Below are 15971 nucleotides of genomic sequence, written 5' to 3'. Positions count from 1 at the left end.
TTAGAGAAAATAAACTATTATTAAAAAGGTTAATTATAACACCATTAAGGTCCTATATAGCACTTTCAACATTGGTTCTTTATGGAACCTTATAAAAAGGGTTCTGCTATTGTTACGAGCTGAAGAACCCTAATTTGGTACTGTGTAGAACCATTTTAGAACTAAACCTAACCCTTAAGAGTGTATGTAACATACATTTTAGCTTGTTATTTTCTAACTGAAGAACTTTGGCTAATGAGATTAAGGTTTTATTGTGAAGAAAAGCTTCTTATGCATGTGTTACCAGAAACCTGACGGCCAAAGCAGACTCAGTTGACAAACCTCTCTGCAGAAGGAGAGTTCAGTTGCGCCGTATTAGCAGGAATCCGAAACTGGCCAAAATGGCTCAAGCTGTAGTTCTACTAGCGCTGATTTTCAGTAATGTGGCTCACTGTGCTTTCTCTCCCACACTTATTGTGGATATGGCAAAAATACTCATGGACAACTACTGCTCACCAGAAAAGCTCGCCGGCATGGAAGAGGCAATTGATGCGGCGAGTAGTAACACGGAGATCCTCGGCATTTCAGATCCTGCCATCCTTGCCAGTGTTCTGACTGATGGGGTTAAAAAAACAGTTAGTGATTCCAGATTGAAAGTCACATACGAGCCAGGTTTCGTTCCTGTAGCGCCGCCGGCCATGCCTGACATGCCTCTGGAGCAGCTGGCCGCAATGATCAAATCCACCGTCAAAGTTGAGATCCTGGATGGCAACATTGGCTACCTGAAGATTCAGCAAATCATTGGTGAGGAGATAGCTCAGAAAGTTGGGCCTCTTTTGCTGGCGCACGTCTGGGACAAAATCCTCCCAACATCCGCCATGATTCTTGACTTCCGCAACGCTGTCAGTGGTGAGCTATCCGGAATTCCATATATTGTGTCTTATTACACCGATCCTGAGCCATTAATCCACATTGATTCGGTGTACGATCGCACCTCCGACCTCACCATAGAGCTGTGGTCCATGCCGACCCTGTTGGGAGAGAGATACGGAACCTCCAAACCCTTGATCATTCTGACAAGCAAGGATACTCTTGGGGTTGCAGAAGATGTTGCTTATTGCCTTAAACACCTTAAAAGGGCCACCATTGTTGGGGAAAACACAGCTGGGGGAACTGTAAAAATTAACAAAATCAAGGTGGGTGACACCGACTTCTATGTGTCTGTACCTGTTGCCAAGTCTATTAACCCCATCACTGGCAAGAGCTGGGAAATCAACGGAGTGGCACCAGATGTCGAAGTTGCTGCGGAAGATGCCCTTGAAGCTGCGATTGCAATCATTAAATTTCGTGTTGAAATCCCAGGGTTGGTTCAGGCGGCAGCCACACTGGTTGCAGACAACTATGCATTTCCAAGTCTTGGGGAGGCTGTCGCTGAGAAGCTTGCATCTAGTGGGGAATATAGCATGATCTCCACAAAAGAAGAACTGGAAGTAAAGCTCTCTGCTGACCTCCTAAAACTGTCAGGGGACAAATGCTTGAAGACCACCAGCAATATTCCTGCACTTCCTCCAATGGTGAGTCTTTGTATATGCACTACTTTTTGCATTCTTAGAAAAAGTTTTACACATAACAATTCTGAGATTATGAATGACAATTTTCCTTTAATTTCCAGAATCCCACACCCGAGATGTTCATTGAGCTCATCAAGGTTTCATTCCACACTGACGTATTTGAAAACAACATTGGTTACCTTCGCTTCGACATGTTTGGGGATTTTGAACATGTTGCTGCCATTGCTCAGATCATTGTGGAGCATGTCTGGAACAAAGTGGTTGACACTGACGCGCTGATCATTGATCTGAGGTGATTATTGTATTGTATATTTGTTTCTCACTCTTAGGGCCAGATTTACTAAACAGGGCAAATTAGCGTGAAAGCGCAATTCCAAAAAAAGTGCCGATTTTACTGACGGCGCGCAATCTACCAAGCACAGCGCAAATTACACTTTAAAGGGGCTCTATGTAGGAATGACACCCAGTGTTCAAAATAGGTACTGCAGTCCAAATTCAAAATATTGTTTGGCCCGCCCCCTCATTCAAAGACGCGGGTTGATGGATTCAGAGGCTTTTTAGGTCAAGTAGAATCTGCAGTTCTCTGACCCAGTTTGTTTGTTGGTTTCCATGGTTGCAATACGCGGTGTTTTCCGCCAACTGGCAACCTGTGATGTCGACATACTATTGGATAAACTGGCAGCACACGGTTTCACACAGACCAAAACAAAGACAGACATTCCGACACGGAACACACATTTCAAAGTAGAATATCTGGCTGTAGCAATGTTTTTCTGAGGAACAAGTAGGTGAACTTAGCATGTTTCCTAAATATCTGCAAACATCGGGGTATTTTTATGCTTTATTAAAGTAAAAATCTTACATAGAGCCCCTTTAATAATGCTGGGTTAAAAACAACCCAAGTTGGGTTGAAAATGGACAAACTCAGCGAATGGGTTGTTTTAACCCAGCAGTTGGGTAGTTTTATTTAACTCACCGATTGTTTAAAAAATACTGCTTAAAATAAACCCACAATAGGTTGGAAAATAAAAGACACATAATTACTAGAGGCAACAATAATAAAGGTGAACATTTATTAATAAGCAGTTTAATAAATGTTTATTGTTTAATTACTATTCATTAAACTTTTTAATTAATGTATATTAATAAATGATAATTTCCAACATACTTTGAGTTCATTTTAAGCAAGAATACAATAATTTTTAAACAATAGTTGAGTTAAATAAAACTGCCCAGCAGGTTGGGCAAACATTTAACCCAACAACTGTCCATTTTTAACCCAACTTGGGTTGTTTTTAACCCAGCATTTTTAGAGTGTAGCATCTGATTTAAGACATGCCTTTTTGGGCAGTAAATTATGCTGCAAATACCAGTAAATTGACTAGCTCAAACCTTAGTAAATAACCTTGCATGATTCATTTTAATACTCTCCTCCCATTTATTTTGCATCTGAAAAAGTAAACTCCTACAAATGCATATGCAATAAGGACAGATGCGAAAATAACCCTGTCCATGCCTTTTCAGCGCTAATTTTTCACTGCGTATCTTTAGTAAATCCTGACAGTAGTTTTTAACGCAAAAAGAGGGTTTGCGCACAGTAAATCTGGCCCTATAAATCCAGCTAAATATTTAACCAGTTCTGAATGAAATTCAATAATGTACAAATTCCAACATTTTTAATCCACAATTAAACATATTTTGATATTACGATTCTTTCAAGGAACAATGTTGGTGGGCCTACCTCTTCTATTGCTGGCTTCTGCTCATACTTCTTTGATGGTGAGAAGCAGATTGCGCTGGACCACATTTATGACAGACCCTCCAATACCACAAGAGATCTTCTGACCCTTGCGCAACTTTCAGGTACTAAAGTATAAGTATTGATCTTAACATTAAAAAAAAATGCAGTGTCCTGAATTTGTTTAGATAATTTGTTGTATATAATTAAGTGTGCAATTCTAATCTATCTAGGCAAGAGATACGGCAGCAAGAAGAGTTTGATAATCCTCACAAGTGGTGTGACGGCTGGTGCTGCTGAAGAGTTTGTTTTTATCATGAAAAGGCTGGGACGTGCAATGATTATCGGTGAGGCGACCCGTGGAGGTTGTCACCCTCCAGAGACTTTCCGTGTGGGCGAAAGCGATGTCTTCCTGTCTATTCCAATCAGCCATTCAGACGATGCTCAGGGTCCTTCCTGGGAGGGTGCTGGGATTGCCCCACACATTCCAGTGCCTGCTGATGCCGCCCTCGACACGGCAAAGGGCATCCTCAATAAGCATTTTTCCGGCCAAAAATAAGTTGTTCATCTGGGCCTGGTATGGAAGCCAAATGATATAGCAAATCAGTTATTTAGAAGGATGGCATATTTCTTTGTAGATCTGTATAAATCATTAATGTTTAGAAAGTACACAGTTAAGACTTCTGTTGCTCGTTCAAATCTTTTTCTATTCTTTTTCTTTTTCTCTGTATTATTTCGAACACATCCAATCTGAAGCTTGCAATCTCTAACGCAAACTTGTTGGAGGAGAATGTTCTCAATATTCTCAAAGTGATATTCAGATTAGGCCTGTTCTGAACTTGAATGGAACTAGTTTACTTTGTACACATTATTTAAAATGTGTTTAAGCTTGTATATGCTTGTATTGTAAACATCTACTCATGCATATTAAACTGAAATTTGGCTTGTTTCAAATGCAACTTAAATCTCTTACTATATATTTGGGGAAAATCGCGATTGAAACTAAATGATAAAACTTAATAAATACCACATGGAAACTGTTATAATTGTAATGTGTTTTAAATACATATAATACAACATACATAAATCGATTCCAGATTATTTACCTATACTTAAAATAACTACATGCAATCTCAACTACACCTTAAAAAATGCAACGATTGGGTTGTTTTGACCCAGCAGTTGGGTTACATGTTTGCCCAAATTGCTGGGCAGTTTTATTTAACCCAACTATTGTTTAAAATCATTTTATGCAAGCAGTATAGTAATTTTTACACAATATTTGAGTTAAATAAAACTACCCAGCAGGTTGGGCAAACATTTAACCCAACCGCTGGGTTTGTCCATTTTCAACCCAACTAGGGTTGTTTTTAACCCAGACTGTTTTAGAGTGTAATTTTTAAAATCACATATATAACACAAACCACTTAACCACACAGCATATAAGCAAAAACGTTCATATTTGGTAAGTCCACCATAATACACTTTTTGCTGTATTGACTGTCATTACAAAACTATATAATGTTTTTTATATATATATATATATATATATATATATATATATATATATATATACATGCATTTACTGTGCCTTTTCTTTTAGAAATTAGCAACAAGAACCAGAAGATGGCAGCATATCTTCTTCATCCAGCAGTGGACCAAAGCATGTTGTCAAATACATCCACTGCCATACTAAATTACAATTGTTTAGCACTGTTGTCAACAGGACTTCAACAGGAATAAATCACCTTCAATACACTATAGTGTAAGGACACGTGTTAAAGTTAGAGGTCTAATGGCCCAACAATAAAAATTGATTGCTGTATAAAGTTTTGTTAATGTATTGCTTATTATAAGGTATGTTTTGGCAACAGTCATGCTGGTTTTGGCTGGTTTTAGACTGACTGCAACACAAGCAAATTGTATTTGAGAACGGGCTTTCATTGATTGATCTTATGAGGAAATATGCCCCTTTCACTGAGGTGTGTTTGACTTGAAGCAGACTGATCGGTGTACAACATGAAAATACCACAAAAGTGATTTGGCTCCGAATGCTTCCGGTACTTTAATGTCATTCACCAATAGGTCGAACACAACTAAAGACTCAGTACACCGAAATTGCTCTGTCCTCTTATTTACTGCTGTATTTTGGGTGTCAGACATTTTGTAATGGTGCCTGAAAACTGCACTATAGAAATTCGATTCTATAATGCACCACAATAAGAAATGCACGACCCTCATGTAGAGGATATGACAAACACTATGTTAGAAATTGTTTAGTTCATCATGTGAGCCAATATCGTTCACCATAAAGAGAGACGGGGATAAGGTAAAATACAGGTTGTTGAAACTCTTAATTTGTTACTGTTGTTTTTCTAAATTGACAAAAGTGGATTTGGGGATTTACCAAGAGCATTTTTAAAGTCATGAGCGTTTTGAAAAAATTGGTTGATTCAATGACTCACTTGCCAGGTCTGTAGAAAAGTAGAAAAATGGCCAGTCAAAAGTAGCCCACAAATAGCCTAATGCGATTTTCTCCATTGGGAGGCTGAATTCTCCACTGAATACATGTCTGGGGGGTGTTTCGGGGGTGTTGGTGAACCAAAATCATACGTACATGGGTGGAAATCAACTTTAACCCGCAGCAACAATTTAAAAGAAGTCCAATTCTGCAGGAAACACTGCTCAAGAAGCTGCTCACTGCAGAGCCAATGGGTGGAGCTTGACATCCAGTTCCCCCTCTTTGAACGTAATGGGTGGAGCTTGGAGGTCCAGACACACTCTAACCTTACCTATTCCTAAACCTAATTAGGTTAAGCTCCACCTATATTGGATCTACAGAGGTAGATTACATCCAGAGAGGAGGAGCTGGGCGACATTTGGCTCCATGTGGTGCTCAATGTGGACCCAATGGGTGGAGTTATGTTTAGGGATATATAGGGTTATGGTGTGGTTGGGCTGTCTAGCTCCACCCATTGGCTCTGCAGTGAGCACCATTTCGCACAAAATGGCACTCACTCTTAACACCACCTACTGGTGTAACGATGTAAACTGCTGAAAGGGCCTCACTGAAATTGTAAACATAAGGAAAGGGGAAAATAAATAAAATAGAAACAATTTGTTAATTCATTAATCTTGACCCAACACCTGGAAATAGTAGGCCTTGCTAGATCATTACGATTTATTAGCTGTTAAATAACAAGAAGAATATCAAATAAGCGCTGTTAAGTGTAAAACTGTTTACGCTACAAACCAAGATGTTTATGAATAAGACAGTAGGCTACATTAAAATAATATGGTAAGAAATACCAGTTTACAATATCAAGCAGCTGCTTTGTACAGCTAAAAATAACTGGAAGCGAATGACACCGGAAGCCATCTAATTTACTAATGGCCGCACCCACTGGAAAATAAAGTGGAGTCCCACCGACGTACTGACAAATTGGGTCCCCCCTCCCTTTTAGGACCCCAAGCGATCCCATTGGTTCAAATTGCTTTTAATAGACCTCTCTTTAGCACCTGATTACAAATCCTACAAAATCATGTTATGATAAATGCTGTTTAAATTACGTTATAATGACGTTTATGTCTGTATTAGTTAGCTATATACTAGCATTAGCCTGAAGCTTCGTTTATACACACATTTGCACTTACCCTGTACAGTTGCAAGAATAAGTATGTGAACCATTTGCAGAATCTGTGAAAATGTGCAAAATTTTAACAAAATAAGAGAGATCATACAAAATGCATGTTATTTTTTATTTAGTACTTCCTGAGTAAGATATTTTACATAAAAGATGTTTACATATAATCCATAAGACAAAAAAAAAAATTGCTGAATTTATTAAAATGACCCAGTTCAAAAGTTTGTGAACCCTTGATTCTTAATACTGTGTGTTTTGTGATGGTTGTTCATGAGTCTCTTGTTTGTCCTGAGCAGTTAAACTGAGCTCTGTTCTTCAGAAAAATCCTCCAGCTCCTGCAGATTCTTCAGTTTTCCATCATTTTTTGCATATTTGAACCCTTTCCAGCAGTGACTGTATGATTTTGAGATCCATCTTTTCACACTGAGGATAACTGAGGGACTCAAACACAACTATTAAAATAGGTTCAAACATTCACTGATGCTCCAGAAGGAAACACGATGCATTAAGATCAAGGGGGTGAAAACTTTTGAACAGGATGAAGAAGTCCAAATTTTTCCTATTTTGTTGAATTTATTATTATTTTTTTTTCATTTAGTACTGCCCTTCAGAAGCAACAGAAGATACTTGCATGTTTCCCAGAAGTCAAATTAAATACAATTTACCTTTATCTTCAAATTCCAAAAGTTTTCACCCCCCGTCTATTAATGCATCATGTTTTTTTCTGGAGCATCAGTGAATGTTTGAACCTTTTTTAATAGTTGTGTTTGAGTCCCTCAGTTGTCCTCAGTGTGAAAAGACGGATCTCAAAATCATTCAGTCATTGCTGGAAAGGGTTCAAATATGCAAAAGATGATGGAAAACTGAAGAATCTGCAGGATTTTTCTGAAGAACGTTGGTCAGTTTAACTGCTCAGGACAAACAAGAGACTCATGAACAACCATCACAAAACACAAAAACAGTCATGGATCATCCAGCTACAGTATTAAGAATCAATGGTTCACATACTTATGAATTGGGTTATTTGAATAAATTCAGCTTTTTTTTTTTTTTTTTTTTGTCCTATGGATTATATGTAAACATCTTTTATGTAAAATATCTTAGGACAGTACTAAATAAAAAATAACATGCATTTTGTATGATCTCTCTTGTTTTGTTAAAATTAACATTTTCACAGATTCTGCAACTGGTTCACATACTTTTTCTTGCAACTGTATATTCTCAATCAGCATGTAATTTTGTGTTAAATTAAGTGTTAAATGTCCAGATATTTATATTATAAATAAAACGAATGATGTTCAATTATTCACTTATTAGGCTAGTTATTAATTAACAATCAAGTGTAAGAAAAGACGTTCAATTGGTTTTATTATGCGATAATGTGTTTATATAGTAAGCTATGCGTATTTTAAATTAATATCATTCGTATATACTTATGATAATCATTAACTGAGTTTGGGGAGACCCGATTTCGAGGGAGGATTTGTTAAAAAATAAAGTATACTGGTAAACATTCTGTAGAATGCATGAAAGTACAAATATTCTATTCTAGTTTTTATTATTATCAGTAGCAGATAAGAATAAAAGTAGCAAAAAATAAGGCAATAACAGCGCAAAAACACATATTTTGCATATCCAAAGGAAGGGAGGAAACCTTCAAGGAGCAGGAGAAGAAACTGACCCATTTTTTTTTTCTACAAGAAATTTGACACCAGCACCTCTTCTTCCAACTCCGAGACTGTACTCTTTTCTCAAACGACTCCGTCTTTGCTTTGCACATTTACATTAAATAGCCAAATCAAGCGCTTGGGGGGAAATACATCTGGCCTTTTTACAAGTGGATTTCAAAAGTTCTTCAAAATTCCCCCAAAACAACAAACCACCCCGAGCTTTATATAAAGAACACTAAACACACATTTGGATTTTTTTTTGTGTGTGTGTGGTGTTTTTCCTGGACATCGTCTTCCTGTGCAGTTCACATTGGGGAATAGCGTGTTTTCATCATCTTATCTCCAGTTTTGAGAGTTTTCAGACTGATGTGAGTAAGGACTGCGTCAACATCCGCTAAAACTCCTCTTCTTTGTGTGCATCCTTCCCTCAGGATCTCAGCAGAGGCTCTTTTTCAGGCTCGATATTAGAGATAATGTGAATGACCATTTGCTTTACTGCGGATTGATGTTTTTGCATTAAGAAACGATGGCACGTTCAGTCGTAAAAATGTGTTTCTGCGTACTTTTCTTTGGACTTTTGTTGTTCACGCTTCCATCTGCGGGAGCTGAAGAAGATGTGGAGGAGGAGAGATCATGTCAGGGCGCCTTCGACTTGTATTTTGTTCTTGACAAGTAAGTAAGAGTTATAATGCAATCGTTTTTGCTCATTGTTTTGAAACAAAGAACCAAACCTTGTCTCTCTTTCTCCCTTCTCTCTCTCTCTCTCTCTCTCAAACTTAAAGGAAAGAAATCTGTAAGTTATATCTTTAATCTCTTTGGTTTTACAGCTGTCGGCTAAACCCGTCAATCACATATAAAGGTAACATGATCTATATGAAGTGCAAATGTTAGGGATGCTTTTGCGGTCTGTTGGCCTGATGTTTTCCACATTGAGAGATACTGCCTGGATAAAGTAGGCCAGTACATTTCCACTCACATCCTCTGTATTTTCCCCAAATTTCTCAAATTCCCCTTCACCAAAATAGATATTCACCAGATGTCCATTGTTTGGTATCACTTGGCTAGGTTCAATTAGAGTTCAGGGAGACAAAACTGTGCACTAAAGTTTTTTTCATTGGTATCATTGGTTCCATGAAGAACCATTTAAAATCCGTGGAACCTTTCCATTCCACAAAAAAATGATTAGATAAATGGATCTTCGATGGCATTGTTGCGAAAACCTCCACTTGGAATATTTATTTGTAGACAGACATTACAATGCACTAGCAGTGACAGTTTGCAGAAGTCATTGGGTTTATTTTTGTATTGTGCCAACTTGTTGTTTTGTGCCTTGTGTGTGTGTAATGATGAGCAAAGGGGTGGTACATGTGAAGTCTGCTGAATAAGCACTTCAGACGGTCACAACTCCATTCCTCTGTGGTTCTCTTTTCCTGTCTCTTGTCCTGTTTGACCATTGTTTAACAGACCCAGAAAGACAACATCCTTTCCCACGATTTGGACGTGTCGGTCTGGGAAGATTCTTTACAGGATGTTTAATCTAATCGCACAGTTATTTACATAAAACACCTTTTTTTTTGTATGTGAGACTTAAAATGCAAAATGTAAGTTTAGGATTGTCTTTACTGTCATAGATGTTGTAAGTCTTATGAGGCTCACAGCATTGATCTTTTATTTGTTTAGTTGGGTTTAATATTCCTTTATTTCTTAACGGGTCATTGACGAATAAGGTTTTTAAAAGTGTAAAAAAAAACATAATGGAGATATAATTAATTTTGAAGTTTTATTAAGTGTTAACAATGAGATTATGTGGTTTTTATAATCAGTTAACACTGATTTTGTCATTTTTTACAAAATTTGTCACCAAAACAGTCATTCGGTTTAACCAAAATTTCAGTTTCACCGAATGACGATATTTTCAAACAATGCAAACAGGCTGATATCTAGCTAGCTAGCAAAAGGACAATCAAACGTTTTATATTTAGTGCAAGTTTTTAAAATATTACAACATTTTCCATGTTTTATAGCGGTTGCACCAAATGACCTGATGTTTCGGGACATGCATATGAGCAAGTAAAAACATGAATTTTTCAAATAGTTAAAAGAGAGTTAGTTACTTTGCTTCATGACCATGCAGGTGTCTGAATGATGTCACATCCTGTCACATGATATTGACCACATGACTTGATCCAAAATGGTCCCTTTATATTGGTTACTCCAAATGACATTAATGAAATTAATTTTTCCAGAAATTCTTTCTCATAACAAAGCAATGACTTCTACATAAAATTTTAATACCATTTTGCACTATGTTGATATATGATGTTATAAAATCATGCCAGAATAAAAAATATATACATTTATTACATTTTAAGATATTTTAATCACAAATTAAATGGCTGTATTGGCCTTTGGACGGTTAAACCGAATGACCTTTAGAATACCTTTATATGTAGCAAAATATAATTAAAAGCTTTTGGATTCAATAAAAGAGATCTAGTTGTACTAACTTACATACTTTGGATGTCATATTTTTGTTTTTTATTATTATTATTAAGGCCTTTGGACAAAAAAAATAACCCATCACATGATTGACCCTTTTACACTTTTGAAACCAGTAAATGCATGATAAATCCTGTGTTCACGTTATATGATTTTCATGTGTCTTGCAACATGCTCTGGAATTGTTTAGCTGAGAGCAAGCAAATACAAGGTCCTTTTCCACCCAGTGTTTCTCATGATGTGATGGCAGAAGACATAGCCAACCCCAACACCCTCCTTTTTCTCTTTACAGACTTTGGAAAAACTGACATTTAGTAAAATCACATGCACATGAACATCTGCAGCCCTCTAAGAACATTCGACAAATTCAAGCAATTTCATTTGCATGCATTAGTCAGTATTTTTAATCACCGTGCCTTTGCGTGCATAGAGGGCAAAATCATTTGTTCTGTATATGTTTCATCACCAAATGAGAGGAAGTTTAAATATCAAAGCATCACAAACAACAGCTGTATTGTGCAAGAGTTTTTGGCTTCAGGTGCACCATTACTGGGCTTCTGAGAAGGAGCTTTCCTGGATCTGTTTTCGAGGAATCTGAATGTTTATCTGATCAAAAAGTATTGTTTTGACATCTCACCTCAAGGATCTTAAATTATGAGATTTAAAAAAATATCTATCAGTATGGTCCTTGAAACTCACTAGGCAAGTAAAAAAACATCTTTAACATTTAAATATTTTGGAATCGAAAACATTTTTACTATTGGCCAACACTTAATGACTGATGGCATAAGATTAAAATTGAACAAAGATATGCTCCCTTCCTCTTTCTTAAGTGATGTGAATCATTGTGGAAAGTCTCAACATTTCAGTGGAATATTGGTTGCACAAAATAGCAAATGTGGGGCTAAAAAAAGGGCCAGATATAAAGATATTACGCAAATATGCCCCAGAATTGTCCTTCAAGCCTGGCATCACTGCTTCCACTTCTGCTTTCATGTGGCCCAAAGGCTTTCTGGGAAGTGGCAGCCTTGGGTAGTGATTTAGAATCAGTCTACCAGCCCATGGCCTGCCATTTAACAAGTGGAATAAAACAAAGAAGTTGTCCGTGGGAATGCTAAGCCTTCAAACCAGACGTCCTCAGAGGAACTGAACTCTTGTGATTTTTGCTGGTTCTTAAAGAGATAGTTCACACAAAAATGAAAATTACCCAATGATTTACTCATCCTTAAGCCGTTCAAGGTGTATATGACTTTGTTCTTTCAGACGAACACAATCGGAAATATATTTAAAAATATCCTGGCTCTTCTAAGTTTTATAATGGTGGTGAATGGGGGGCGAGATTTTGAAGCCCAAAAAAGTGCATCCATCCATCATAAAAGTAATCCACGTGGCTCTGGAGCTTAATAAAGGCCTAAATATGGATACAAAAACCCATCGCTTCGCTTCAGAAGGCCTTCATTAACCATATGGATTACTTTTACGATGGACGGATGCACTTTCTTTGGGCTTCAAAATCTCGCCCCCCATTCAATCCCATTATAAAGCTTGGAAGAGTCCGGATATTTTTAAATATATCTCCGATTGCGTTCGTCTGAAAGAAGAAAGTTATATACACCTATGGCTTAAGGGTGAGTAAAACATGGGATAATTTTCATTTTTGGGTGAACTATCCCTTTAAAAAGATAGAAAATGAGAATTGTATCATCATATTCACCGTCTTATCTATCCAAACCTGACTTTCGTTCTTCTGTGAAAAACAAAAGATATTTTGAAGATCTTTTTGTCCATATAATGCATTGCAATGGAAGGAAATGAGGAAATAATGACAGAATTTTAAGCCATCGCTTTACGTCCCTCAGACCACCTGACTCTTGAGATTGGGAATCTGTTATTTTGTTGTCTGTCAGCAATGTCTGGACACATATTGTGGTCTGATTTATTTCATCATCTTCATGAGTGTTTTGAAGCAATCATAGTTTTGGTCTCAGTAAGTGTTGTTTAGCTCAAGATAACCCAGGCATTGAGTCATCTGTTTTAAAACAGCCAGGATAACAGCTGTAGGGTGCCAAGGATTCATTAGCATCAGTCCCTTCTCTGAGAGCCATGTTGAGTTTCCCAATACACCCGAATTCAGTTTTACCTACCGGTAAAGGTCCTGGAACAGTTTTAAGAGACATGCATTCCTAGTTAAATGTTATCACACACCACAAATATGCTTTCTGGATGCAGACCAGAAACTGCTGTGAAGTTTACACAGGGCGTAAAAAGTATTCGGATATGCAGAGAGCTTGTGTTTTCAGTGCAGAAAACTGAAAGACTAAAATCGAAGAAGCGTGGGCTCACATGCACAGCTCAGATCTGAAGCTAAATGTAGGTTAGTGGTTTTCAAAGCCCAGTAAGTTGAACTGGAGTGCAGTCATTTATTCTAGGATGGGATGCACTACTCAAATATGACAATTTTTAATCGTTTTGATGGGTTTTTCCTCTTGAAACTTAACATAAACTCCTCTTGGGCTGCTTTAGAGAAGAGGAAGAGTTGTTGTAGTAGAGTGTTGTTGACATGCCGTTATTTTACGCCGGACTGCTTCACAAACGAGGGTCAATTCAACACAAAAGATGAACATGACGGCACATGCTAGTGGATGAGTTGAATCAACTCCACAGCAACTACATCAATTTATCCACTAACCATTCAGAAACGTCTAAAAGTTGTAACTTCTTCCTGAGTCTCTCCATCAGTGTCGACTCCGGTTTGAACAATGTAAGGCTGAACACCGTTACTGACAATCCTCATTTTGGCTGCGTGAGATTCTCCAGCTTTGTTGTTGTTGTTGAGCTGTTAAAGCTCCGCCCTCTTCTGGAAAGGGGGCGGGAGCAGCAGCTCATTTGCATTTAAAGGGACACTCACAAAAACGCTGTGTTTTTGCTCACACCCAAATAGAGGCAAATTTGACAAGCTATAATAAATGATCTGTGGGGTATTTTGAGCTGAAACTTCACAAACACATTCTAGAGACACCAGAGACTTATATTACATCTTGTAAAAGGGGCATAATAGGTCTCCTTTAGTCTTGGAGCTCTTTTATCGTGACTCGTGTTTCACGGGACTCTCACCCAATCATGTTATGAGTGCAATGCTGCATCAGGTGACCGAATGAGCAAGTTTACTACATAAGAAAAGCCAATCATATGTGATGCAAATGTCAAAATGTATTAGTTTACAAGTGATGCACTATGGTAAACAGTTTATTGAGGTCATAAAATAGTATAGTGCAAAAATAAGTCTTTATAAATCAATAATCTGCCCCTGTAATCCTAATTTACATGAAAAGGAATGAAAGTTGTTGGTGATTTACTGCCACTAGTGTTCATTTCAGCTGGAAACTGCAGTGAATTGCATGTATAGCAGGGCAGGGTATTCAATTAATCTTCCAAGAGGTCCGATCTCTATATTTTCTTCCCAGCAGAGGTCCGGACAATATATTTGGAATAGTTGGGCACCAGTAGTGCTTTGTAAAAGAAAAACCTAAAGAGTCAAAGATGAGGATATTGGGCCCTCAAAGCCAAAGCAGTGGCATCTGAGAATTTTTCTATAAAAAATTTAAACATCTCATCATTTGAGCCCAATTAGATATGCAAGTTATTATTATTTTTTACATTTAGATAGCCTACATATGTAGAGCAGAATGTCAGAAAAGATACTCTATGGGGGTTCAGGGTTTTCAATATATCAATATATCAATGCATCGCCATTCGTGGATCGATTCTGATATTTTTCAAATGCATCGCAATTTTTAACAGCAGATGGTGCTGTAGGTTCTTTTTTAACCGCATGCTCAAATGCTCACAAAGAAGAGCGCTCGTGCATTCGGCCGAGTCTGAAAATGTACTTGTACTTTTATGACGCAAGATTAATGTAAACAGCCCACTGCAAACACCCTTGTAATTCGCTTCAACCTTTTTGAATTATATGAATGATTATTTTATAGAAGGTTCAAGTGGTGTGTGTAAGGAACTGGAAGAAAACAGAGTATGGCTGTTTCTAAAGCACGCAGATACATAAGAGCTTGAATGAAGCATGTTTGACTCTAGATAAAAATATTAGAGGATAAAGCGCCAAAAGATCATTACCATAAATGACCCTGAGCGCTTGTTGTGTGAACCGCTCTGTTGTTTTGACACGTAACTAGAAACTGTAAACGGTGTGCTACCGTTATCATTATATCTCGCGGTCCAGTTGGAACCAAGCCGGGGTCCTCTATTTGAGGATGCCTGATGTATAAGTATATTTGTGGAGTGTCGAGTGTCACAACACCTATTTATTTTAATATTTTATATGTACTATTCCAAAAAATGCTTACGGCCCCTTTAAGGCTGTTTATAAACACGACGGAGATCATCCAGACTTGTTCTGTTAAACTGCTCTAGGCCTAAAAGATGTTTGAGGTCCCAGAGGAGCAGTTAAAACAGCAGTGTCAGGGAAATGTCACCATAATATTTTTACCATGTCTCAGGCATTACAAAGCAGGAGGAAAGGGAGGCAATGCTGACTTCACATAAACTTAAACCGACAGTCACGTTTTCTGGTGCTTTAAACACAATTATTAGCATTTAGCTCCTTTAATCTGACGTGCTGACAGGTAACTACACTCGACAGCATGGAGATGAGCTATGTTTTGGTTTCTGGTTCTGGCAGAAACGCGGATCTGAAAAGTCAGTTTTAGGATTCGATCTTGAGGGAAGAGATTGGAAGACTGATCTCAGAGCAGATGAGACCTGTAAGAGCAACACACTTTTCTAATTATCCCTCTTCCAAATATTGCTCCAGTGAGTCTTCCTGTCTTGGCTCTTGTTGCATCAAACCGCAATG

At 37.7% G+C, this 15971-nt stretch overlaps 2 protein-coding genes across 2 annotated transcripts in view; both read left to right on the top strand.

Annotated features, from left to right (window-relative positions):
- Positions 1-19: 19 nt before the first annotated feature.
- Positions 20-4329, top strand: rbp3 (retinol binding protein 3). Its single transcript, XM_048171024.1, has 4 exons — positions 20-1553; positions 1652-1842; positions 3271-3413; positions 3522-4329. Exons 1-4 carry the CDS (start codon positions 381-383, stop codon positions 3845-3847), a joined length of 1833 nt encoding a protein of 610 aa, XP_048026981.1. The 5' UTR covers positions 20-380; the 3' UTR covers positions 3848-4329.
- Positions 4330-8637: 4308 nt separating this feature from the next.
- The window catches only part of antxr1c (ANTXR cell adhesion molecule 1c), a 35652-nt gene continuing 28318 nt past the window's right edge, over positions 8638-15971 (top strand). The window contains exon 1 of the mRNA XM_048170179.1: positions 8638-9274. Coding sequence (XP_048026136.1) covers positions 9129-9274 — 146 coding nt within the window. The 5' untranslated portion in view covers positions 8638-9128. The remainder of the gene's footprint in view (positions 9275-15971) is intronic.

The sequence above is a fragment of the Megalobrama amblycephala genome, linkage group LG20 (genome assembly GCF_018812025.1).
Source record: "Megalobrama amblycephala isolate DHTTF-2021 linkage group LG20, ASM1881202v1, whole genome shotgun sequence".
NCBI lineage: Eukaryota > Metazoa > Chordata > Actinopteri > Cypriniformes > Xenocyprididae > Megalobrama > Megalobrama amblycephala.
Note: the sequence above shows the minus strand (reverse complement) of the source record. Positions and strands in the feature narration are given on the sequence as shown.

Coding starts and splice junctions, on each gene's coding strand:
- rbp3 (XM_048171024.1), top strand. CDS start 381: ATGGCTCAAGCTGTAGTTCTACTAGCGCTGATTTTCAGTAATGTGGCT. Junction 1,554..1,651: donor TTCCTGCACTTCCTCCAATG/GTGAGTCTTTGT, acceptor TTTAATTTCCAG/AATCCCACACCCGAGATGTT. Junction 3,414..3,521: donor GACCCTTGCGCAACTTTCAG/GTACTAAAGTAT, acceptor TAATCTATCTAG/GCAAGAGATACGGCAGCAAG.